The sequence below is a fragment of the Hydra vulgaris genome, chromosome 15 (genome assembly GCF_038396675.1).
Source record: "Hydra vulgaris chromosome 15, alternate assembly HydraT2T_AEP".
In the NCBI taxonomy this organism is placed as follows: domain Eukaryota; kingdom Metazoa; phylum Cnidaria; class Hydrozoa; order Anthoathecata; family Hydridae; genus Hydra; species Hydra vulgaris.
In genome coordinates, this window is record NC_088934.1 from 22,957,501 (window position 1) to 22,985,000 (window position 27,500).

A 27,500-nucleotide genomic window follows, 5' to 3' on the forward strand; every position below is an offset into this window, starting at 1 on the left:
CTTAATCTCCGGTATCGAATGAAAAAAGAAGAAATTTGTTTTTGTGCCTACAATTCGAAGTTATTTTGCTCCTTGTATTTAGTAGGTTTTCTTCTATTCATAATAAATTTTGGTGCTTCTCATTCAAACAATAATTGCAAATTTTTGGTACTGGATTGTATGGTTTGTATTGTTTATTAATTTTCCATTTTATTGAAGGTATAAAGTTTTTATCTTTTAATTGCCATACTTCTTTAGATAACTCCGTATCATTCCTATGCTATATACTATTATTCCTATACCATACTACTAAAGCAATGTACTCAAAGTCCACAAGATGGAGAAATTAAATTATCTTTATACCATATATAATTATCTTTATACCATAGGAAAAAGAATTTATATTGCAACTATAACCAGCAAAGACGGTAACACTTATAAACGAATGAGGTGGGAAGCATTGTTTTTTATCAACATGCAATCTGATCAAAATAATTTGCCTGAGTGTTTTATAAAATGTTAACTATTTTAAAATCATGGAACACAGTTGCAGATGAAATTTTGATGTTTTGGCTTAAAGCTAATATTCAAGCTATCAAGATATCAAAATATCAAGATAAAAAATTCCTGATACCAGGATCTTTTAGGGTCCTTGCTGGTCTGGTCATTTATCTTGACCAGACCAGCAAGGACCATAAAAATATAAATGAAATCACTTGAAATATAAGCAAGCAGCTGTTAAAAACAGAAAACGCAAGTTTAAAGAAAAATGTTGTTGTTGCTTTTAACAACAACAGCAAAGTTTTATCTACAGAACCAATAATAACTATTCAGATAACTCTTTACATTCTACTAATAATACATCAATTCAAACATAAAAAGTTATTACTTGTACAAAACATTACAACATTCTGCTTTGGGCATTAGTCAACTATCAGTTACAGCGTCCAAATGTTGTATTCTTGACAATCAACTCTTCAATGCAGCATTAGACCAAACCAAAACAGCTCTGTGACAAGTAATGATGATCTTCACACCAGCCCTAGCTTAAATTGGTTAAAACAAATAATATTTTCACCATCCTCTCTACATCCTATAAAACTAAATCTTATGTAACTAATGAATAGCTGTAAGAAGCAGTTTCAAATCCTTGGTTCCAATATTTGCTTATTTTAATGGCAAAATTTTGCCGTATGTTGATGGAACCAAGCGTAAATGTCTCCCAATTGTTGTATCTGGTTTGGATATTGAGAGATTACTAGGGACCCATGAGATACCTACTAGAACTGGTTTTTTGATGGGACAGAATAAGTTAGGTATTATTTATGAGTGACATTGAGAAGCAAATTATGTGTGAAAATATTTGTGAGTGACAAGTTACAGGCCTTTGCTTTGATACTATTGTCCATAACACAGGAAATCATAAAATCACTGTTATACCAAAGTCAATAAAAGTTTAAAAAGAGTGGCTTGTGTTTTAAAAACCCATTGTGATGAAAAATTAAACAACCTAGGGTCAGAGACAAGACACAAATCATGGAGTAAAGGTAAGTGATCAGGGTTGTCTGGAAAATTAGTCACAAAGTTAACCAAGAGATTAAGAAAGAGGATTTAAACCTGATTTTCTGACGAATAGGTGAATTGATGCATAAATATACGCCCAAGCTAAGTATGTAACTAATGGAGTCAAAGGAAAACAGCCATCAGTGCTGAGATCTGTATAAAAAGTATAGAAAAGGTCTGTGCAGCCAACTGTAAATTAGTCTTACAAAGAGCTAACAAGTCTGGTGAATTTTGTGTGTTAGGTGAGATTCAACTAATAGAAATGGACAGAAAGTTACTTCAAGACCACATAAATTTTGTGAAAGATGAAAGTGGTTTTTTATGTTTAATATTTTTTGTTACTTTAGGCATGGTTTAAGTTTAAGAGAACTTGAATTATTCATAGATAGAGCATGGCATCCCAAGCAGTAAGCTATGCAGTTATCTCAGTCCTGCTAATTAACTCAAAGTTGTAACATAGGGCTCCTTGTGTGGCCTCAATAATTCACACCAAAAGCATTAACAGAGGCACCATCCATGCACAACAATGCACTGTTTATACTCTGACTTTTTACAGCTACTGATGGAATCAGTCTCTCTGAGAGCTACCACAGAGTTTGGGAAACCTTAATACGAGTCAGCCTTAGAACCATTCAGCTGAGTTTTAGAGCTATACCCTCATTAGGAGATAACAGAAAGAGTTGCATTGCCACTTTCAAGGAAGCACAAGTAAAAATGTATGAGTAGAATCAAGAAGATCCAGTATTCATTGCCCAAGGCAGGAAACAATGTAATACAGGTTTACATCTATGCTAGTCTAATAGGTGAATAAAGGGTGCGAGGGTGGTCAACAGAATATTTCTCTTACCCCTAAATTTTATGCCTTTTAGGCTTTCTACAAGACAGTAGCTAGGTGCAGTTAACATTTGCCCAAAATGAGTATTTTTATCAAAACACTATCTCTAGCCTTTATTTTTTCAGCCAAAAGCTCTAAAGCTGGAGAATTTTAAATAGGAATTTATTTTTCCCTTATTTATTTAGCCTTTGTCTAACTAATCAAACCCTACAAAACAGTATGACATGAGGCAGGTAGTACTGGGTTATATAATGCCAGTAGCAGGGTGATCCTGAAACTAACCTAAATTGGAGTAGTTAAAAGAAGTTACTTCCTTTCAAGCTGTACTTTAAAACAATGAACAGGGTATTTTGGAAATGCATTAGGAAAAACATTACATCAGTTTAATCTTTATTTGTCCTATTCTTTGTTATAATCAAAGATATTTTGATTTTTTACTAAACCTTTTTTTTATTTTCACATTGTGAAGTGTGAATCATTTACTTTATAAAATACTGTAAGATAAATGTTTTTATGAAGTTAGCTTGATTTGAACATATGGATTTATTTCCATCAAATCTTGAATCACTTTTCTGATTTGATTTATATATATATATATATATATATATATATATATATATATATATATATATATATATATATATATATATATATATATATATATATATATATATATATATATATATATATATATATATATATATATATATATATACAAAGTTTTATTTTTTAAAAATGAGATTATTTTTTGATAATAAATCTAGAAATCTATGCATTGTTTTTTTATTTATTTAAGCTTATATGAACACAAGTTGTTGTACCAAAATGAAATTCTATGGCCGATGTATGATAAACAGTCATCAAATCAAATGTTTTCATTATCAAGTCTTGTCATTGATGATACAGGTAGTTTAATTAGGCATTCCAAGCATCCATATTTTTTTTTAATTTTAATGTCTAAACATATAAATACTACTTATATATTTATAATTTACATATTTTAAAATTAACATCAATTTACATAAGCTGTACATTTATTTTTACATTACTTTCACAAATTTTATATATACTTTATTTTAGTTTATACTCAAAATAGGAAAAATAATGATAATGAAATTTGAAATCTGTCACTTGACTTAACATAGTATAAACAACTATTTGGTTTATTTTATAAAGTATAGTTACTGAGAAACAAGGGGAAATTTTATCAACATTCTTTATTTTTTGCTCTCTTGTATTTTCAAATTGTCTTTTTAAGGAGAGAATTGGACTTCACAGTAAAACAATTTAGCAATCCCTCTAAAATTAAAGAAACTGATTTAATTATTGTTATCCATTTCTAAAATGAAGTATTGAGGAAGTGTTTTGCTCTATAAGCAAAAGTACATAGCTTGAACCCTACACTTTATGGCTCAACTTGCTTTGCATCTCTCTTCATATTGGTTCGTATTGGTTGAAAATTTTAATTACAATTTTAAATTCTTTGTTATAAATTTGTTCCAGTTGGTATGCTGCTTATATTAGTGGAACTACCAGACACAACTCAACAAAGTTTTTAGAACATTTAAATTCTGATAAGGCTTCTCATGTTTAAAAACATCTTCATCACAAAAGTGCAAAAATTCTATCATTCTTAATTTTTTTTCATTATTGACAGTTCTTTTTTTGAGTACAAGATCAAAATTAAGGATGGTATCCATATTGAAATTAAAAACCTTAAAGTAAAAGTAGTATATCATTACTATAACAATAAATGGTTTTCTAATAGTCTTACCCTTTTATTCTTTTTTCTTATTATATATTAGAAAAACCTAAGCATATGGTTAATTACACTGAATAAACAAATCAAAGTGTTGATGAATACATATTCTGATTCATTTATTAATCATAGGATTCTTAAAAGAGGTTTTTTACAAAATGTTGTTTTTTCTATTTCTTTACATTAATGCTGAACTTAACAGTAGTGGTAGTAGTAGTGGTTGTAGTAGTAGTGGTTGTAGTAGTAGTAGTTGTAGTAGTAGTAGTAGTAGTAGTAGTAGTAGTAGTAGTAGTAGTAGTAGTAGTAGTAGTAGTAGTAGTAGTAGTAGTAGTAGGTAGTAGTAGATTTTTCAAGCGTATTTGACACAGAACTCTTGTCAGCCATTGCAACCAAGGTAATAGTGAGAAAGAGTCACAGCATTTTTTAATAAAAAATATGAGCGAAAGTGTTTTAACTTATGTAAACTTTAAATAAGTGTAATGTTAAAACATATATCAAGTTTTACAGTTTTACTTTAAAATTACATTTTGGCAATGTCTCCTTAATTTTAGTTTATAGCATTTGTTTGCTGTTTTATAAATCCTTTTGTTTGTTAAATAATATTAAAACATTTGAGGTACAATACACCTTATTGGCTAAAGTGGTTAGCTCGCAGCTTTTCTGGCGTGCATCTTCATGGTTCAAATCCTTAATCTTGCACATTTTTTTTTTCTTATTTTTTTTAAATATTTAAAATACAAAATAAAATATTTTTGAAGTTCTATAGATATTATATACATAACATATATAAAGATATTGTATACTATAACAAACAAAGGGAGAGAATGTTTAAAAAAGTTTTCTAAAAACATCAAAACTACAGAAAATATTTGTTGCACATATATCATGATAGAGATACTTATGTTATTAATGTGCTCAGGTAGTTAGTCCTAATAAGCTGCTGATGGTCTGTAATAATTATATGGTTTGCAACTTAATTAAAAAATAGTAATAAGCCCATCCTGCTACTCAAGAAAGTGCTGCTGTGCAGGCAAAAAAAAAATACCCCGTAGTTAGCAAAAACTTTAAAATTTTATTTTAACTAAAAGTTAAAATTTTTTTTGCTGTATTTTTTGCTATAAGTATATATGGCCAGATTAAAATGTATTGTGTTAAGCACACTAAACTACTGAGTTTACAAAGAGCTTATAAGAGATTTATAAAACAAACAGTTTTATAAATCTCTTATAAGCTCTATATATGCAAAAAAGGTCAGTATGTTTATTTTTTTTACTTTTGAATCAATTTTTTTTAATGAATTGTTTTTCTATTATAGACTGAAAAATTTTGAAATAAATAAGGAATAAGTATAGGAATAATTGGTGAGGAATAGATAAGTATAGAAATCGGTCGGTTTGGTGAGGAACCGTGTTTTACAGCTACGGACAGCTAGGATATATATATAAGGAAAAAAGTATAGAAAAGGTTGGTGTAGAATAGACTTACAAAGACACATATTTTTACGGGTCCGGTCAGCTAGTATTTTATTATTTCTTCATTATCTACTATTTGTACTAGGACAATTTTTTGCTCTTTAATTTTTAAAATCTGCTTTTTTATATATCTTGAAGGAAGTGTAAATTTTAAAATTTTAAGAAACTTTTGCATTTGCCCACCATTAAAAAGTTATCAATAAATTTTTCTCTACACACATTAAACAAAACAGTTTTTACAATTAATAATTATATAGTTCAACAATTCAAAAATACATAAAAAATCAGTTTCTTCAAAATAAAGTAAGAAACATTTTTTTTGCTCTAACTAATTAAAGTCTAACTAACCATGAAGCAAAACTTACAGTCATTGAACTTCTATGGTCAAATTGTTTTTCTTCAACCTCAATTACATTTGTTTTGTAAGTCTGTGAAAAGATAGAAACTAATAGAAGTGTAGTGGAAGTGTTAACTTCCACTACACTTTTATATTTTAAGTTTTTCAAATTATTAATCAATTATGAAAATAGTCTTGAATACCATGGTTGGAAACCACTTATGTCAGAAAATCTTTTAAACCTCAAAGCAAGAAAATTATTAGATAAAGAGTAATTTATGTTGTATTGAGATTTTATATTACTATAATTGGTCATTTGAAAAAGTGGTTTTGCAGGTTTTATAATGAAACAAAAAATGATTTATCTTGTGCTAATGGAGAAATTTTCATATGAGGATTTAAACAAGCATTTTCTATGAAGCTAAATAATTACCTATTTCTGTCATAAGTGCAACTGAGATTTTTTACTTTTGCTTTATTAAAATTTGTTTAGATATGAATCTGGAAGTCTGGCCAAACTTGCTCTTATAATTTTTAGATGGAAAACTGTTTTGGATGGTATGGAAAACTGAAAATCTTCTCAACTATTTTCTAAAACTTAAATGCTTTTTGATTCTTATTAATTTCCATATTTATATTCAATTTTTTGACATCACATAGTTTTACATTATTACTTAAAAGAAAGTATCTATTTTTAAAGGTAAAAACTTTTGACCTCTTTTAAGAATAATTTGATTAAAATATTAACCAGAATATTTATTTAACAACACTTCGATTTTTTTTGTTCAGCGTAATTAACCGTTCAGTTAACTTTTAAAAATTTAAATGTTTGTTTTGCTTTCAAAAAATTTAATGTCAAACCTTTCCAATCATGCACTTTCCAACCTATTTTTAATTTCATGTAATTGACTGACTGTTTTAAAAACTTCAAAGTACTCTTTAGGGTTGAATTATTGTTTCAATTTTTTTCAAATCTGTTCTACTCTTCCAAATTCTCTATCTGGAGGCATATAAGAGTGTCTTCTCACTGGGAAAATCCATTCAATTTTATTTTATGTTTATACACAATAGTATTCATCATTGTGAGCATAGCTTTATTTTTGCTTTGACACACTACATCCTTAAAACAAATGGAGTTTATCATAAAACTAATTGAGTAAAATGGGTTGTAAAACTTATTACAGCTTGATGATCCAATTTATGGTTGACATAAAAAAGTTCCCTTCCAATAAGGCTGTAAGCAACCGCATAGAAGAATTTAAAATTATCTTGCCATCCATAGTTCTAACATCATCTGTCGCATCGAGGTGGAAATCAGCTTGAATTTCTGTTAATTTGTCAATGAATGAATAGGTTCTGGTTTGCTTGTTGGATCTTGAATAAGAAAATTTATGACATGTTTCAGAAGGAGATCAAGGACATGGTGCTGACAGCCAATATATTGTGGCTTCTGAAAGCCCTTGCTCAAGACAATCATCCTGTATGAGCTTTACAATTCCTTGCAAACAACCAGTATTTACTGTGGTTGTGTCACAGATTATCATGCATTTACTTACCTAAGAATTGTATTCATCAATTAGTTGATGTAGTTCCTTGTGTATGGCTGCGGCAAACCAACTCTCTCATTTATGAATATCAAGTTTGATTTCGGTTTTTTATTTCATATTTTTCAGCAGAACTACTTGATACTTTTTCCTTTTTACTACCAATATGGAGACGATGGGGATTTTTGCTTTGAAGTTTTTGAACAATTTTAGTTTTCATTTTCTGTCCTTCAGAGATTACCTGCTTCCAGACACTGGTCTGACTTGGAACCAACACATTATAACCCTGTTCAGCAATAGTTGCAAGAACATCATGTGCTTTACATGTAGAAATGTAATTTTTCAGTACTAGTAAACTTGTTTTAATGCTTGCTCTTTGGTATTTTTGCATTTAGGAAAAGATGACTTAGAAGAATCAAGTAATCAATCTTTCCTCTATTCTTAACTTGCCTCTGTTAGAGCTTTTCCATGCTTCCATGCTTCCTTTCCGTGCTTTTCCATTCTCAATGACTGAGAAAGTGTTGCAGTGAGTTTATCAGATAGTTTTGTTTTTTTCTGTCAGTTTTTTTCAAAATCAGTCAGACTAATGAGTATGATGGATAATAGTGGAAAGTCTAGAATTTCTCTCCAGAGCAATCCTATATTCATAATCATAATTTTGATTCAAACCAGTCACAGTTTATCACTATTGATCAGAAAAGTCAAGTTTCCAAGAATTTGACAGTTTTTCAGCATCTGTGTGAGATTGATTAGCTTTACAACATATGGAACCCTTAGATCCTTTTTCTGTTTTGGTGAGGGTAGATTCTTCACTCAAATGCACCTGTTTGGCTTTACACTTGCTGGAATTTTTATAAGACATTTTATTTTGGTTTAAAGGTGATTAAATATCTTTTAAATAACTTTTCTTCCTGTAAGACTTGCAATTTTGCACTGACAACAACATTTTTTATCCAAAATATTTAAAAATATTTCCCAATGTTTCAAAATGTTCCAGAACATTTAATATATATTTGTACCTAAAAAAGAAAATAAATAAAATATAAAAATGTTAAAATAATTCAAAAAATTTTGCAATTTTTGTTTTATTTTTAGAACACACTTCGTTTATTAAACATAAAAGAACTAATGAAAAGATTGATGAAAATATTTGGATCAAACATTCAATAAACAATTCCCTGGTCAGTTATCAATTAATGTTAACAAGATAATTTTATTTTGTAATTTTTTTACTGGTGTGAATGGATAACATTTTAACATCTTTTGTCTTGCATTTTGTTCACTGAACTATTAAAGTGTTTTCTAATTAAAAATTTAAGAAATTTATTTTTTTCCACTTGACACTGTATTTCATTTTATTTACATCTTATAAGATACTGTCTACTCGGATTAAATACAGCAAGATTTTGAAAAAGTGTGGTATTTTAGTTTCAAAGTTATTTCAATTATACATCAATCTTTTTTTTTATTATTTTTGTTTTAATTTATTCACTACTTGCTGTTAGGGAAATGATACAAGAAATTGTCATAAAGGCCAAGATTGTACAACTGTATACTAAAAAGTTGATGCTAGTTTAGTATATCATTCTGTGTTTATTTTTTGTTTTTAGTGGTTGATGAGTTTTGAACAGTTTATGTCAAATATTTACTACAAATGTTTGTAAAAAGTACAGCATGTAAAAAATACAGCATGGTTCATGATCTAAAATCAAGACTAAAATCATTTATAGTTATAGAAATATTGTTTTAATAATGCTAGCAAAAAATAATCATTTTTATTTGTTTTTTGAGATTTGAGTAAAAACTCATCTATAAATGTAGTATTTAAATGTAAGACAATACAACATGTTGTATCTCTTTTTAAACATCTACTGTTTTTTTAAATTTTAAACATAATTCTCCTGGTTGATATAGTTTGTAGTTTTAAGGTCTTCTCTGGACCACTATTTTGCTTTTGTCTACTACTACTTTATCATTATTTCCATCCAAATTATATGTGAATGAAGTATTATTGAAAGGGAGTTTTGTTAAAAGAAATAAATTTAAATTGTTTTTAAAAAGCGAGTGCAGAAAACTAGAAAGTTTCAAAAGCATTAACTTGATAGAGTTTCTTGTTTATTTTTTCTAGGTTGTAACTTCATTGCCATCATCCAAAATAGAGTTATTGTTTTATATCAAAAATCAAAGTAAGTACTGCATTAACTTTCATCTTACATTTTGAAACTTTTGTCACAATATTGATTTAATACATTGGTTTTAAAAAATTGTAAGTTGAAATCAAAAAAGTTCTTAGTTGTTGTTTCTTGAAATTAAAAAAAGTAATATTTTTGAACAATATTGTAAAAAATTAGACAGCTACTATTTTCGACAGTTTAACTTGAAAAATGATGTAATCAAAATTTTAAAGTGCAATATATTTGTTGAGTATATTGCACAGTATATTACACAATACTTCACTTTTGGCAAAAATAGTAAATTGGAAGTTTTGAATGATTCTTTTCAAAATTGTAAAATGGATCTAAATATTAGTTTTTTGCAATTTGTATTTAACAGTGAATATATTGTGTTAAATACAAATATTTTGAATCTCATTTTTTGGGCTATTCCACTGCAAAAAATTTACTTGAAAAAAAAATTATCAATTAACAATTATGTGCATAAATCTGACAAAACTGTGTAGGGATGGGCTAATAGTAAACTAGTTACTTCTTGATCTTACTAAAAAGTAGTATGAGCAACAAGAGCTACCTAAACTTCTTAAATTAAGATTTGCAACCTCCATGTAATCCATGGTGCTTTTAAAATTGGTTTTCAATCAGGTAAGTTAATAAAAGCTTCATGCAAACTTTAACATGGTTCTCCTGGCAGAAAAGCTGATTGTGTAAAAATTTGATATGCATTTTGCAGTAATAAGCTTTTGGTTTTTGACCCAGCGTAATGAGCTGGGTCAAAAACCAAAAAGTAGCAGGCATATCGTGTTGTAAACAAATAAAAAGCAAGAGTTATGGGAGTCTTAGAGGGAACTAAATATAATTTAAAGTTCACATTGAGCTATTGAACTTTTTTAGTTACATTGCTAGTTTGTTGCAGAAATTCTTAGTGACATCAGACAGAAGCCTAAAGATGATTAGATATCTTTAAAGATTTGTTTTCATCTGTTGTTTAAGCTAGTTATTTTAAATATTTTAAATGTTGGTTATTTTTATGAGCTTTCTAGTTATTTAAAATATTTTAAATGTTATTCTTATGAGCTTTTATTTAGATTAATTTTGACTTCATGTTTAGTATTAGTTTTTTTTTATTTTATTTCAAAGATCAATTTGCTAATTTCAACTGTTTTTTTAAATGGTATTGTGCAAAGTGTGTGATTATTTATTTTTATTATCTAACAAATTATTGGTTTTCTATTACATAGAAAATTTTATATTTCTAAAACAGAAATATAAAATTTCCTTGTTTATGGAAAGTGATCTAATTTCTTTGGAGAGGGGTAAAAATAGCGTGTCTGAGGGTTAATGCTGAATTTTAATGATTAGTTTTTGAGTATAAATGATAAAAGTATCAAGAGAAAATAAGCAAAATTTTATTGAAAAAATCAGGGAAAATCAGGGAATTTTATTCTAGAAATATAGTGGCAACCCTGCCTGTAATCATTTATATATGAAGCTTTTTTATTAATTCATATTTCTTTACAATATCATTTGTGAAAAAAATGAATGTGAAAAGCTTTAGAATGTTTAGAAAGAAATCGGAATTTTTAATTAAAACTATTTTTCTAATTTTTATATAATTGTTATATTGTTATAGGATCAGTTTAGCATCATGACCAGGGCAAATTATTTACAAATATATCTATATTAAATAATCCTAAGATTTTTACCCCAATAAATTAACCCTAAAATACTTATCTACTACTAGCCATGCATAAATTATTAATTATACAATTATTAATATTTATTTAAATGTGATTTTCATTAGAGTGTAATAGTAGTTATTAGAGGGTGTAGTAGTAAATATTAGAGGGTGTAATAGCAATTATTAGAAGGTGTAGTAGTAATTATTAGAGTGTGTAGTAGTAATTATTAGAGGGTGTAGTATCATTTATCTAGAAGATGTAATGTTCATTTAGAGATGAATACTACATCCTCTGATGATAAGAAGGTACAACTATATCTTCAAATCCATATGACAAAATGTAATATCTGTTATTTAAATTTATAGTTCAAAACTTTTTAAATTATTTATTTTCAATTAGTTTTCTTATTTTTAGTTTGAAACTTTTTCAGAACTAAAGTTACTTTAATTTTATTAGTCAAACTGATTTTTCTTTTTACAGAAAATATTGTTCAAAAATCTCAAAATCAAGCAAATATTTTGAAAATAAAAAAACAGAAGACAGCCAATTCAGTTAGATTTTACTATTTTTAACTATTTTTTTTACAATATAGTTTTATTACAACAATGCTTTTTTTTTAAATAAAGTAATATATTTAATGTATTTAAATATATTAAGTATTTTAATGTATTTAAATACATTAAATTTATTTAGTTATGTTAAATATATTTTATGTATTTAAATACATTAAATATATTTAATGTAATTAAATATATTAATTTTTTAATGTATTAAAATGTATTTCAATATTGATTTAAATGATTCTGTTTAAATTGAATAAGTTTAAATGAATGCTTTAGATTGTAGATAGAATTACTGAAGAAAAGAATTTTGTGAATAAAAAAACTCTAAGATCTGGTACTTTATCTTTGTCCTTTTTTATTATACTTTTGTTTTATATATTTTAATATGAATTAGTTTTTAATATTAGTTATTGAGCCTTATGGTAGTTGCTCGTTTAAAAGCTGTTATTCAAAAAACACTTCATCTTTGTGTAACTGTAAACGCTGTAAATGTCTAGAGCAGATGCATCATAAGGTAAAAATAACAATAATGATAAAATAATGTAATTTATTTATCATTTTTGAGAGGTTTAGATTTCAAGGCAAGTCTTATACTTCTCTCTTGCCAAAAATCTTGTCAGACAAATACATTCATTTTTATTTAAACAGATCATTCATTCTCGGAGTTCATTAAATACATTCGGTACTGTAGATGTTTCAGCTGATGATAATGCTGTTGAAGTTTTAAAAGATAATAGTGTTGAGAAATCAGAAAGGTTACAGTTTTTGCATAATTTTAAAAATGAATTTTTTAAGATATTTGATAGAATAATTGGTACACAATTTTATTTTAATATTATTACATATTCAGCAGTTTTCACTTGGTCAATAGGCTGCATCAAGCTATTCGAAAACAAAATTTGCGGTATGTGAAACTTTGTTGTTTGATTCGTGTTTTATGGTTTTATGCTGAATGGTTTTTCTATAAACATTTTTAAATTTTAGTAATGCAGTTCAACATTTCAAAGATCAAGCAGATGTCAACTATCTTCATAGAGGTGTTGCAGCTATTCATCTTAGTGCTGGTCTATATTTTTTTACTTGTTTTATAATTATTATGAATTAAATATGGTTAGCTTTGAGTTTTTTCACTCATGATTTTTTAATTTAATTTTTCTGAGCTTTTTAAGTAAATTTTTTTCAAGTTATATATCTTTGATCATAATTTAAAAACTTTAAAATTTCTGTTTTGAAAAGTTTGGGCAGAAAATATTTGAACAGGTGGAGTTAAATATTTTTTTTATGCTGACTGTTTTGTTCTCTTTTATTTCTTATTATTATTTGGAAAAGTGACTAAAATTTGAGGCGAAGATTTGTCAAGTTTTTAACAAATTTTTGCTATATTTTTAAATTTAAAAAGATTTTAAACAATTAAATATATGACTTAAAAAAAAAACTTTTAGGTTTTTTAATTAATTTATGTGCTTTTTTGTTATATACATGTTTGCAAAAAATAATGTTATATTAATGAGTTGAAAGGTAAAAAAAAGTTTCATGAGTTTTAAAACTTTTTTTTATCTTGAGATTCAGTTATAAAGATTTTTATTCTTTGATGAACATTTTTATTGTTCATAAAGCAAGATTTTTATGTATTCTTTAATGAACATTTTTATCTTTCATAAAGCAAGATTTTTATTTATTCTTTGATGAACATTTTTATCTTTCATAAACATTTTAAAAAGAAAATGGTCAACAAAGTCTTCTATTCAGAGCATCAGTTTTTATTGAATTCTTTTTATTAGAAAACAAGCTTTTTTTAAGGATTCATTCAGTTTATTATTTATACCATTTACATGAAATTTTTTTCTTATTTTCAGAATATTCTGAACGAAAAAAAATTCAGAATTACTTTCTTTTTATTTCTAATCCATTTTTTAAACTGTTTTATTTTTTGAAATACACTGTCTTATGAAAAAACTCAAAGTTCTATAGACATTTATTGATTACATATGATTACATTTCACAATTCAAAAATAACAAAAGAAAAATAACTTTTTTTATTCTTTTACATAATTCTTCATGTAAAAAAATATTAGTATATTATTTACAGCATATTCAAATTTTATAAATTTTTTCCAAAAGCATTAACAAAATCAGCTCAATCGCCTTCTATCAATGTTGAGTAAGAAATAAAAATAAAAAAACAATTTGAGTATTTACATATGCATTTGATTGGGCCATTTAATGCAAATTCAATGTATGCAAAGGTATGAACCAATTTGAAAAACACTTGTAAACTGTTAACGCACTTGGCATAACTTTTTCTTTTTTTTTTTTTACTTTTTTATAAGAGCTAACTCAGATAATAGATGACTCAATTTTATGGTTCAGAAGCTAACTTGTCGAGGTTGAATTAAACTATGTTTAGTAAAAAAGCATGTTTTACAAAAAAATAGTTCAATTGCTCTAAATGTATTTTAAAAACATTGCTGTAAATACTGTATACTATAAAGATTGAAATGTTAAGTCATTCATTCATTATATATTCTAAAGCATTAATATCAATTATTGCTCTAAATTGCTCTAATTGTATCTAAATTGCTCTAAATTGCAATTGCTCTAAATGTATTTTAAAAATGTTGTAAATACTGTATATTATAAAGATTGAAATGTTAAATCATTCATCCATTATATATTCTAAAGCATTATTATCAATTATTATTTTAGTAAAAAATAAACTTTATTTAATAAATAGTTTTTAACATAATATTCTATTTTTGAAAATGAACTTTAAATAATCATGGAGCAAAAATTTGATTTTAAACATTCATTTTCTCAAAATTTATCTATTTAAACATTTATTTATTTTAACAATTTGAATATTCATTCATTTTATAGAGGTGCTCAAAATGTTGAGACAAATTGAAAAATATGAGGGTCCAGATTATGTTGAAAATCATTTCTTTTCTAATAAACTGAACACAGAGGAGTATTAAAAATCTATTTTTGTTTAAAATAATCACCTTCTAATGAAATGACAGACTTCAAATGTTCAAGTACTTACTCACAAGTTTGTAGCAAATTTTAGCCCATATTATGCTTGATTTTTCTTTTAGGGCCTCCACATAGGTTTTCCTTGACTTTATATTCTTACTGTCCAAATGCAAAAAACATTTGGATTAGGTCAGGTGATGAGGGTGACCAGATATCTGGTGTCCAAACTTGAGGAATTTCATCTTGAGAAACTTGACAGTTTCTTGGCTTAATAGGCTGGAGCAGAATCCTGTTAAACCAGGGAAGCAAATGCTCACTCAAAAATGCAATATAAATTTTTGAATTGATTTTTATCCCTCTGGAACAAAAAATAGAAGAGTTTTAAATCCCTCAGAGCAAATCCATACCCAAACAATAACCTCTGCAGGGTGCTGTATTTTTAGAATGTTTCTGTCTTTAACTGGGATGTCTCTTCTGGAATTTTCAATAATCTTGTCATTGTTTTGGTTCAGGCTGAACAGTGAAGACTTTTTTATTTGTATAAACCACAGAAATGTTGTGAGCTTGGAGAATGTCCAACAAAATGCATGCTAGTTTTTTCAATTTTTCACTTGTTGCCTTACTCAGGAGCAGTTTTTTTTTTTTTTTTAATTCTTTAGGCCTAAATCTTTGTGGATAAGTCTTAGCATCGATTGTCTTGAAATTCAGGGTTTTGGATTACCTCATAACTTACAATCAACTGCATTTACAAGTTTTTTGGTTCTTGTAGTTCCTTTTTGGTCAACTTTTTGTCCAAAAGCCCTCTCGTCTTTGAAGATCTATTAGGACTTTGTAAACATTAGATCTATTAAATTATTCTTTTTTTTTTTTTACAATTTCTGATTTCTTCAGCCTTCTGCAGCTTTTTTATGGTCTCACGCACACAATATAATGATACTTTAAACTCTTTTGGCAACTTTTACAATAAGAATTTTAATATTTTAAAAAAATCACTTCATAGTTGTTGTAATTAACTTGTTCTAAATTTTTCCATGCAAATGTTCACATTCATACTGCAATAAAGCACCGTATTGTAAAGCGAAAATTAGTCTCCATGTTTTGCACACCTCTGTGACAACATTTATTCATTTTAACATTCATTCATTCTAATATTCATTTAAAAAAAATGTGAGGCATTACAAATGTTTAAAAAAATGTGAGACAATACATATGCCTAAAGTTAAAACCAAACAATCATTTGGTTGGTTTTGAAGAGATTTTGAGTATTTAAGACAACTGCAGTATGATATAACTTCCTTGGTTTTTTTTTCTAAACCATCTACATCTAAAAAAAAATTTTCAGAACCATCTACAACCTAGTTTCAAATCACCTAAGAAGCTACTTTTTTGACTGCAACATTGTCTTTTGTGGCTACATCAGGCAGATTTTGTCAAAGTGTACTTTTATCAATGATAGAAAAGCATATTGAGCATTGCTTCACAGCTGCAGATTGTTCTTTTGGGTATCTTTTGTGAAGTTGAAGTTAGTCTTTCCAATTTAATCAATCAAATTAAACAGTGACATTTTGATTCACTTGTAGTTATAAGCACAGAAAACATTTCTGATGCTTATAATGAACTCATAATGAATACAGCCTCTGCATTCATTATGACTTTTTGCTTTATTTTGAAAGAATCCTATATTTTTTTAAAGACAAAACAATCTTTTATGTTCAGAACTACCAGCAACAAATATAAAATCACTTTACAGTCATTAAAGATAAATTGAATAGTAATTAAAATAAAAACTTAAGAATATCATTAAAAAATATTATATGGTATTAATTTTTCTTCAGCATAAAAAAGATTCAGATTTTAGGACTTCTACTAATGTGATCAATTCTAATAATGCTTGTACTCTATAATGTTTTCAGGACAGATCGTTCAAACTATTTTTTTCTTCTTAACACCATGTTTGTACAATATTCTTATCAGCTAAAAGTTATCAGTTAAATAAACTTTCAGCTAAAAGTTATCAGTTAAATAAACTTTCTACTTTAATCTTAATTAGTTTCTTTATACTTTTAATCTCTATTATCTTTCTTTTTTGTCTCTATAATTGTTGTTTAAAAAACTTTTAATTTGTGAACACATTTAAAAGTGTTAAATAATCCTCATGTGTTTCTTAGGTATACCTTCACCTCTTGGTTGTGTATTTACTCAATTGTGCCTTGATCATGGGGCTGATCCTAACCTAAAATCATGTGATGGTATGACACCATTGCATATTGCAACAACTGGAAATCTAGCAGAGACTATCAAATTACTACTAAAAGCAGGAGGTTTTTATTATTAATTTGCTATAAAAACTGTAGTAAAAAAAAACAGTTTCTTTTTTAAATTATTTTTTAACAGGTTCACCTAATACAAAGGATTTAGAAGGTCGAAATTGCTATGATATCCTTGTTCAAGCAAACAACCAAATAAGCAGAGAACATTGTGAGCAACTTCTGAGATTATTTAGAGGAGAAGAAAATCTTGATCAGAGAATTGAAACTATGGAGAAATTTAAAGATATTTCTTTTTTAAATCATGGTATGGCATTATTAGCTTTTAATTTTCATTTTTTTAATATGGTTATGGATATGGTTAGCCAAATCAGTTACAGATCTTTGTTGTTTTCCTTGAACTGAGTTTTAGTAGGCGTCATTCAACATGACTCTAAGAGCCAGTCTTAGAGTCATGTTGAATCCAACTAACCGCTTTTAGATCTATCATAACATGTTATGATGTATGTTCTGTTCATTAAAAAAAAAAAACTTGAATAATTCCATTCACACAAATCTGTTATCATTAAGGTTAGTTTTATTGTGCTCTGAAAATATTAAAATTAATAACTAAAAAAAAACGTGCCGCTAATAAAAATATTTTATTAATTTAAAATCAAAAACTGAAAAAAAAAAATTTCACTAATAAAAATAATAATTTAAAATCTTTATTATTATTTATCGTTATAATACATTGTATAAAATAATATAGTTGCTTTTTTTTATATGTAGTTATATACATAATATATTTATAAAAATTCTAGATAGTTATAAAAATAATTCTATGGGTTTTATACTTTATTATGTCAACACTTAAAAATCAAGTTAAAAAGTATACAAAGTTCAAAAGTTTGAAAAGGATGTTGCTACAAGACGAGTCTCGTGGTGTTACAACTTTAATTTTATATACATATATATATAAATTTATTTAAACGTATAATTATAAATATGTTGCAACAGCCAAATAATTTTTCCACATAAACATGAAATAGAATACGATACTGTGATTAGAGCAACTTGATCAAATATGTGCGCATATTACTGCATTTGCTCACCGTTTAGTTAATCTTGTTTTTTTATATTTGTATTTTAGATTCACCATTTAGTTAATCTTAATTTTTCATTTTTATTGTGTTTTCAGACTGATTTAATGCGTGCACAAGCAGACCTATTTTTAAATTACGTTTGTAATGGTAATTGGTTTTTAAAATGAAAAACTTAAAAAAAAATTTAAATATTTTTGTTTTTATTTCATAAATATTTTTGCTTTTCTTAATAAAGCACATTATTATGTTAAATAAAATTAATAGACAATGTTTTTATATATTTTTTTTTTATAAAAAGACTTGATACTAAATGCTCAAAAACATTTTAGTTAAAATCTAAACTTAGAAGAAAGCATAATATTAAAAAACCTGGATGAAAAAGGGCTAGCTTGTTGCTCTTATTAAAAAAAAATCGATTTAAATTTAATTAAAACCATCAACCGAGCCAGTGCTTAATTTAAAAATAAAACAGTTTTAAAAAACTTGAATATTTGAGCTTTCCAAAATGAAAATTTAAAAACTTTATTCTTTTGTCTACAGCTAGTGTCTTGTCATTAAATTTGTTTTGAGTTTTTTAAGTTTAATTTATTAAGTTAAGCAATGAAAAATAAAAAATAAAATTATAATCAACAATAATTAGATTTAAAAATAAATTTTACCTTGAGCTGTCGTGAAAGACTTTTAAGTTTGAAAGACTATGTTTTTATTTTTACCATAATTTGTGTGTGTGTGTGCAATTTCTAACAACATAATTAGCATCTTTTTTATACCTTTTTTTTAGATTTAAGCAAAAAGAAAGAGGATTGCTTCTCGTCAAGTTTATCAAATGTCAATAATAAGTGTTCATTAAACCTTTTAGATTCAAGTGGCGAGTGTTCTTTTATACACAATGAACTTAGTAACACCGATTTTAAGGAATCTAGTATTACGGAAGATGATTTGCAAAGTCTAAACTCTGAAGTTTCATTTAAACAATGTAGGAAGAAATCTTGGGAGTTGTTTCGCTTTCGAAAATCAAAATGTTGTCGAAATGACTCTGAAAATTTTGGTAGTGGATTAATGCAACGTTTGTTTCAATGGTTTGGTCTAATATTTAAAAAGCGTTAAAATTAAAAAAAATATTATGTTTATTTTTTTGCAAGTGTTAAAAATATTTAATTTTTTAGTATCAAGTATATTTTTTCCTATTTGGTTATTATTGGAGTATTAAAATAGTTTAAACATTTTTATATTTTGTTTTAATTTTTTTTTTATTTTCAAGTTTTAAGGGCAACTAGTAATTTATTATGATCGATCTGTTCAATTGTAAAGTTTTATGTAAATATATGAGAATGAATAGAATATTACCTGAAATTTCTTCAAATATTTTTGCCAAGACCTTAAGCCGCGTGTTTTTCATGAAATATTTTAGGGTTGTTGATTTGATAGGTAAATAAAATTTTCTATTTTTAACTAAAACTTTGAAACTATGAATGGAAGTATAACCTGAAACTTGCTCTTAAATTTCTTCAAATATTTTTGTCAGTCTAACTTGTGGTTTTTTGAAAATTTTTATAATCTTAGAGTTGTTCATTTAATAGGTAAGTAAAGTTTTCTGTTTTCAACTAAAGTGATTATATTAAATCACTAAATTGTTCTAGGTGCGGCCACACGTGCAATAGGGCAACACACTGGTGCGAAATATAACAGCACTTTTTTAGCTAGAGTGTTACCTCTTTACTAAAATATCTACATTTATTTTATTTTTTTATTAGAATAAATATAGGAATACAATTTAACAATAGAAACATCCCTTGTGTTTTTCATTTATATTTATCATATATGATAAGAAATTTACTCAGATATCAGGTAATTACATACCATGGTTTACAATCTGCGCGTGCGCTAAATAATGAGTACTTTTTTAACGCTTAATGGCGTTAAAAAAGTTAGCCCGTTAAAAAAGTTTTCAAAATGGATGCTCTTTTTTCGGCGCAAACCTATTCGCGATAAATGTTAAAAAATAAATATATAATAAAAATATCAATGATGTATTAAATATATTAAACAAAATTTGATGATACGCATTTGATAATTTTTTAGGCTTGGGGGAGGTCATTTTTGAATAAAGGCAGTTTATAGTAGTAAATGAATTCATTTTTAAAGTGTGCAATGTATTCATTTGCTACTATAACAGAGGGCAATTGGTAGAAAACAGAGGGCGATTGCAACAAAAAGGAGGGTTAATCGCACCCGACCCCCCTTCCCCCACCCACAGTACATGCCTGTGGTATACATATATACTTTTTATTCATTTTACTTTTTGTAAATATTAAAGAGCTCTACCCACTTTGCAATGTAAACACAACATTTGCTTTAATTATAAAATGTTACATTTAAAAAAATTTTAAAATATTCAGATAACGTAACAGATTGAGTTTCCAATAACCGTGTCGCATGAATTAGAGTGCTTGCCTCGAAAGCAAGCGATCCAGAGTTCAACGAAACAGAGTTAATATTTTCTCCAATTTTTAAGGAAGGAGGCATCAGCTTCCTATTTAAATGCTATTCCGCGGGACAAGACCGTTAGGTTTGGTAAGGGCACCTTAGATAAAAGTTGAAAAAAAAGTTTTGAGATTGAAAACAAATAAATGAAGTCATTACCTAGTTAATAAACAGTTATAATTTATATATTTTAACAACCTTACTACATAATATATTTAACAAAAATCGTATTTATGTAGCTTCCTTTGTGACATTTGACTATATCAAACATGTGGAGCCTCCATTCCATCACAAATATGTCTATAATTAAATAGAATCATATATTATTCCATTTTAGTAATTTTAGAAAATATATATACTTATATATACAAAGTTTTTTTTTTCAAGTTTAACATCCGTGTTTCTAGATTTACATGGTTTAGACTTGTGTGGTTTAGACTTTTTATAACGCTATTTTCTAAATTAAATGACATTATGAGGTGTGATGCCTTTACAACACCAAACCAGTATTGCTTGTTTCAAATGAAACAGGTTGTACATGATTATATGCTACCTTAAGAAAAAATGGCCTGACCTGACAAGCTATTATTGCATTACATAAAACTACAAATACACGAATATATTAGAAAAAAATATATAAATAATATAAGCTATAACTTATGCCATAGCACAGTGACAAGTCTCATCACAAAGAAAGGATGAAGAGCATTTTTTAAACCCGTTTAGTAAGGTTATATAAGGAAACATTTCAAGTTTGCCTTTCTCAATACATGTTAGAAAATGTTTTCTCATACTATTTTTTTCCCAGACAATTACACTTGGATCAATTCCATTACATAGAGCTGTAGCATTTGCAACAGTATAAAGACCACAATCATTTCCATTATCTTGGGTTTGGCAATTCATAACTTCAAAACTTATTGAGTTAATATCTTCATAAATCAATAATGAATGAGCAACACGATGCACAAGTAATGGAACATCTTCATTTAAACTGGTATAGAGAGAATCATAATATTGAACTGAGTTTAAACATGTATCAGATGACACATTACTTATTAGTATCCAATGTGAGTTTCTAATATTGAGTATTTGAATAAATTTTCCAGTAGGAATGTAACCACCTGAATTATTTTTATTAAAAATACACGAACTTTGAAATCCAGCAATATGAGGAAACTGAAATGAAAGGAAACTTTGGGCAATATCTATTAAAGTATCGTTTAACCAACCACATGGATTTTTTAAAATGTCGAGGCTTAATTTAACAGACTCTGTTGATAAGTTTTAAAAAAATTTATTGTTAACAGAATTTGCAGGGTATACATTAGGGTGTCCCAAAAATACGAAAAAAAAAAAAAAAAGTTGTACACACCAAATTCTTTGTTTATACACTTATAGAAGACCACTAGTATTGAAAAAAGGTTTTTAAGATCACTTCAAGTGCTTACTGTAGAAATTTGAAAAAAGGGATTTTATTAAATATACTGATTTTTTTTAAACTCAAATATTTCCGCTTCTTCTAAATAAAAACTTACTCTTTTAACAATTCTAATAACTGTAGTTTTTTATAGTTTAAACATCTGTAATCATTAAAAAAAAATATTGGTAGCTTTGTAGTAGAATATGGTGGCAACTTAATAACTTAGTATTATCACACTTTTCTTGATCACTGTTCTAAATATTAAGAACTTTTAAAAACAATATGTATATATATATATATATATATATATATATATATATATATATATATATATATATATATATATATATATATATATATATATATATATATATACTGATATGTTTTTAATACAATAATTATTTGAGGATTATTTTTGTACTTTTTTGACAATTAGTTGTTTTCTTTGCAATTATTGATTTTGATTAAACCAACTTTATCTTATTTAAAATATCGACTTGTGAATACACCAACTTTGAAAGCCGCAATCTTGATTAAATAAGGTAAACAAACTTAAGCCAATCGTTTTTTTCTGATAAAAAAACAACGAATCAAACTGTTACTCTTTACAAGAGAATATTTTGCGTAGTTTATTATTACAAATTAAATATTGATAAAAATTAATTATAAAAAAATTAAAATATATTTATGTTATGGCGAAAAGAAAGAAGACTGCTAAAATAAAAAAATCCAACTATAATGTTAATTTAAACCCGCGTCGACCACTTTACATTCTCAGAAGTCCAATTTTTGTTTTTCCCATACATCAACTACCAACAAATGGAACAGTTCTACGATATTATCAGTATGTTATTACAGAAAAAAGTAAAAGGTTCAAGTCTACTCAAGAAAATTTCTCTTGCAAAACAAAGAGTGGGAGTAGGGATATGGTTTGCCATGACAAAGATTTTTGTTATGAAAGTATGGAGATATGTTGCCTTAGAAAAGTTGTAAACATATGGAAATATGCTGGTTTTGGAAAGTATATAATTTCTGAAGTACAAATTGTTAAAAAATTTATTAAACTAAATAAAAATACATTTCTATGCGAAATACAAGTTATCTTTCCTGGAACACAATTACCAAAAAAAATCACGAAAATCGGTTTGAAGAATTTCTTGAGAATTTATTTGATATTTCTCAAAACAACATAGAAGATAAAATCAAATCAGATAAAGATATGCCAAGATCGAATGATGCAGTTATAGAAGATTTGGCTTTTCTTCAAGATCAAAGAACAATGAGGAGATGTGTAATAAGTGATAAATATGACATTGATATGCAGCAAAGAGTTGAAAGGAGAATCAAAAGGTATGAAAGAATGAGATCTTATGAAGAAAAATGTCGAGTTAATGAATATTTTGGATTGGATAGAAAAGTTGATTTTGAAATGGATGAAGTGATCTCTCATAACTCAGATGAATTTGAGGCATCAGGTAAATGATATCTCAAATTTTAACTTTAATTGAAAACTTTTAAATAATTATTCTTAATAATGGTTTAATTAAAATTTATATTTGCTTTATAAAGTAATTACTGCTTTTCGTTACTTAGGTTCTGCTGCTCACCAATCTTCAGTTTCTAGTGATAGTGATTTAGCTTTTCAAGAAAGGGGTGAAACCCAGCTTCCAACACACACAAAGCTAAAGCGTCAAAAACACTCTAAGTTGGGCTGTTCAGAAATTGCAATAGAGTTTGACAGAGACAATTTTATATTAGCTACAACACCTGTTAGTGTTAGATGCGGAATCAGCATTCGCTCACAAACAATGTTTCTAGGAGCTGTTATTAAAGCTTTAGGCGGAAATGTCAATGACTTAAATATATCTAGAAGCTCAGTAGCTAGAAGTAGATTCAAGTATATTGAAGATTTAGGTAGATTTGTTTACATTCAAAATATTTATATTCAGGGTGTTAGCTAGCCCAAAGGTGTATATTGGGGAATTCACAATGGTTTCAAAATTCGTAAAAATCAATGACTTTTTTTTTTTATTCTTATTTTGAGTTTTTTAGGACAATTTCTTGAAAATTTCCAATATTTTCCTGAACAACAACAATAAATATTCCCAATACAGCAAAAACGTGGTATAATGTTTAATTTTGGCTAACACCCTGATATTAAAACAATCAATAGTAGTTATAAAGAGAAATAAATTCTTTTTAATTTAGGTACCACCATCAGATCAAGCTATTACGAAGAAATTGCAGGAAAGAATTTGATCTTGCACTTTGACAGTAAGTTGGTAAAAGAAATAGAGGAAAAGTTTAAAATTACTATCAAGAAGGAAAGGGTTGCTATATCTGTTACCAGTCCTGAATTTACTACAAAAGACGATCGCCTACTTGGAATTATACCTGTAGAGAGTACTAAAGGAAAAAATCAAACCATTGTTATTCAAAACATTTTAGAGTACTTTGAAATAGCGGATAATATAATTGGAGTCTGTACTGATATTACATCAAGTAATCCAGGTAGACTAAACGGAGCTATAATAATAATAAGTAGAATTCTTAATAAATGTTTGTTTTGGTTTATGTGTCGTCACCACATATATGAACTTCATATAAATCATGCAATACAGGCTATCACTAAAGTTAAATCTAAGGGTCCAAGTAAATCTATGTACTTGGCTTTTCAAAGAAACTGGGAAACTTCTCATGAATCTGTGAATTCAAGAGTTCCAGAACTGAAAATATTTGATTGGAACAAGCTCGAAATAGGTAGCAAGCTTCACATCTTGGCGCTAGCAGCTAAAGATTATGCAAAGTATTCATTAGAGAATAAAATTTTTCCAAGAAATGACTATAATCACCTTGTAAAATATTTGGCTTTTTATCTTCACGTCGAATCTGATAAGCTTAAAGAATTTAAAATTCATCAACCTGGAGCTTGTCACGAAGCAAGATTTATGGCGGATGCTTTGTATATTCTTTCACTAGAGATGACATCCACTGTTATAAGCTTTTTACCTGATGAAAATAAAAAAGAAATAGAAACATGTGCCTTTATTGTTGCTGTTTGTTATGCTCCATGGTACCTTAAATCTAGATGCGCTCAACACGCTGTACTTAATGATTTTAATGCTTTTAAAGCAGCATATGTTATCAAGGATGAACTTAATGCCGATATTGGTAATGCTTTGATTAAAAGTTTTCATAAACATTCGTGGTATCTTTCTCCAGCAATAGTTGTGTTTTCACTCGTTGATTCTCACTTGGAAATGTCTGTTAAGTATCAGATTTTGAATTCGTTAATTTCTTTTCCAGTTCCAGAGCAAAAAAATATAAATATGGAAAAACCTAATCCAGTTTTAATCTTACCAAACAGCAAGCTTTCAGAACTTGTTACTGCTGATAGCTGGCTTATTTTTTTACGCCTTGGAATCACAAATCAAGTTAAAGATTGGGTTTCTTCTCATCCCAACTTTTCAAAAACTGAATCATATGGTGTTTTTGAAGTTTTTGTTAAAGGACTTAGTGTAACTAATGACTGCGCTGAAAGAAACATTGGCTTAATAAACGACTTTTTTAAATATTCTCAAAAGGAAGAACAGCGCCAAAATATACTATTGATAGCAAGAGAGGAGAGAAAAAAAGTAACAAAGAATGTAACTCAAAAAGAACTTATAAATATTTAAAGCTCTCTATATGATAATATTAATATATATTAGTGGACAAAATAATCACACTGTTATTTATTTTATTTTGATATTTTGAAAAGCTAAAAAATAGAGATTTTGGAATTTTACAGTAAGCACTTAAAATGATCTGAGAGTAATTTTTTAGCATGTATTTGTCTTCTGCCTTAGTATAGACAAGGAATTTTGGGTGTACAAGAGGAGTTTTGAAAAAAAGTGTTTTTTTGTATAATTTTGGGACACCCTAGTATACATTTTTCGATAAAGAGTTTTCAACTTCAGTCAATTTAATATTTTTTTCTTTAACATAGCATTTTGAGTCTAGTATATGTCTCTTGTTTGATTTTCTAGATTTTATTGTATTCTTTTTATTTCTAATCATTTTAATATTCATTGGAAGACAATAATTGTGTTCTTTTAATATTATTGCTGATGATACATTCCAATTTTTTTCTAGATATGGCTTCATGTTCACTTAAGAAACAGCTTTCCTCCAAACTTTTCCATTACGAGTAACAACAGCACCATTTTGTTTAAAGCTTGTGATTGTAGCAGGTTGGCATTTGTCGCATTCCTTTATCCATTTGGTAATATCGCTAACCATACCTAAAAACACAAGAAACAAAGTAATTTACTATATAAAAGTATCATGATTGAATGACAAAAAATGATTAAATTTATTTAATAAACTTCAGTAGTTTTTAGTTTTTTAAATTTATATTTAAGTAAAGAGAAACAAACCAAGCCAGTAAAAAGAACTATTTAGTTTAGCTCTAGTATTGTTGAGACCAACATGTGCCCCGTGATCAGAATCATGGACATCTCTAATAGCCATCATTTTTTCAAGATCAGTTGAAAGAACTAGTAGTGATTTAATATAATACAATTTACCATCTATATATATATATATATATATATATATATATATATATATATATATATATATATATATATATATATATATATACATACATATACATATATATATACAGGGCCGGTTTAACCACTAGGCGAACTAGGCGGCCGCCTAGGGCGGCAAGTTTTCTAGGGCGGCACTAAAACTAGCTACATAAAAAATAAATATATTAAAAACATTGCTAAAATCTTTTTCAAATCGCTTTGAATTGAATTTAGGAGATTTGAAATAGTACTCTTAATTCGCGTCAAATAAAACAAAAGAATCAACTTTGATACTTTTGTTCCATTTGACGCGGTTTCCTTTTTCTTTTAATACTTTTTTATGCAGAATGAAATTTTGGAGCAATTAATACAATGCAAAGTTTTCATTTCTCATTTATTTTAACACGTTTAACTTTATGGAGAAAATTGTTTTTGCTTGCGTCTTAATTCAGAAATAGTAAGAAATTAATTTTAATTAAATATTCGGTGATAGCAATTACGAAGTAGTATAGTAACAAATTAACTGATTTATATTGTGTTTTTATACTAATAGAGTTTTATTTTTTATATTTATGGAGCTTTAAAAATTTTAAAATGTATCTTTAAAACTTTTATAAGGAAGTTTAAATAATATTTTAATTTAAGGATATTAAAAATGCCCGAGGTGTTCATTTTTATTATTTTTAGCAGTTTCCTTTGTTATTTCAATCCACGATGGCAGAAAGAAAAAAATTGTCCGGTGCGCAATATCGTAAACGACGAGCTGCAAATGAAGGGTTTAAA

At 27.1% G+C, this 27,500-nt stretch overlaps 2 protein-coding genes across 5 annotated transcripts in view; both read left to right on the forward strand.

Moving 5' to 3' along the window:
• Nucleotides 1-19,586, forward strand: part of LOC136092298 (uncharacterized) — a 52,673-nt gene extending 33,087 nt beyond the window's left edge. Inside the window, exons 20-31 of one of the 4 annotated variants that reach the window (XM_065820194.1) lie at nucleotides 3,174-3,283; nucleotides 8,585-8,670; nucleotides 9,618-9,675; nucleotides 11,826-11,896; nucleotides 12,185-12,242; nucleotides 12,316-12,422; nucleotides 12,557-12,663; nucleotides 12,759-12,812; nucleotides 12,893-12,972; nucleotides 17,050-17,202; nucleotides 17,276-17,455; nucleotides 19,015-19,586. In XM_065820194.1, coding sequence (XP_065676266.1) covers nucleotides 3,174-3,283; nucleotides 8,585-8,670; nucleotides 9,618-9,675; nucleotides 11,826-11,896; nucleotides 12,185-12,242; nucleotides 12,316-12,422; nucleotides 12,557-12,663; nucleotides 12,759-12,812; nucleotides 12,893-12,972; nucleotides 17,050-17,202; nucleotides 17,276-17,455; nucleotides 19,015-19,340 — 1,390 coding nt within the window. In that variant the 3' untranslated portion in view covers nucleotides 19,341-19,586. The remainder of the gene's footprint in view (nucleotides 1-3,173; nucleotides 3,284-8,584; nucleotides 8,671-9,617; nucleotides 9,676-11,825; nucleotides 11,897-12,184; nucleotides 12,243-12,315; nucleotides 12,423-12,556; nucleotides 12,664-12,758; nucleotides 12,813-12,892; nucleotides 12,973-17,049; nucleotides 17,203-17,275; nucleotides 17,456-19,014) is intronic. The other 3 variants (XM_065820196.1, XM_065820195.1, XM_065820197.1) reach the window with 3 other exon arrangements.
• Nucleotides 19,587-22,758: 3,172 nt separating this feature from the next.
• Nucleotides 22,759-26,506, forward strand: LOC136091620 (uncharacterized). Its single transcript, XM_065819328.1, has 3 exons — nucleotides 22,759-23,615; nucleotides 23,734-24,054; nucleotides 24,349-26,506. Exons 1-3 carry the CDS (start codon nucleotides 23,225-23,227, stop codon nucleotides 25,815-25,817), a joined length of 2,181 nt encoding a protein of 726 aa, XP_065675400.1. The 5' UTR covers nucleotides 22,759-23,224; the 3' UTR covers nucleotides 25,818-26,506.
• The last annotated feature ends 994 nt before the right edge of the window (nucleotides 26,507-27,500 follow it).

Bases quoted from the DNA above. Each gene is read 5' to 3' on its own strand.
- LOC136091620 (XM_065819328.1), top strand. From the start codon at position 23,225: ATGCGAAATACAAGTTATCTTTCCTGGAACACAATTACCAAAAAAAAT. The intron at 23,616-23,733 runs GTAAATGATATC...TTCGTTACTTAG, and splicing joins AGATGAATTTGAGGCATCAG to GTTCTGCTGCTCACCAATCT. The intron at 24,055-24,348 runs GTAGATTTGTTT...TTTTTAATTTAG, and splicing joins CAAGTATATTGAAGATTTAG to GTACCACCATCAGATCAAGC.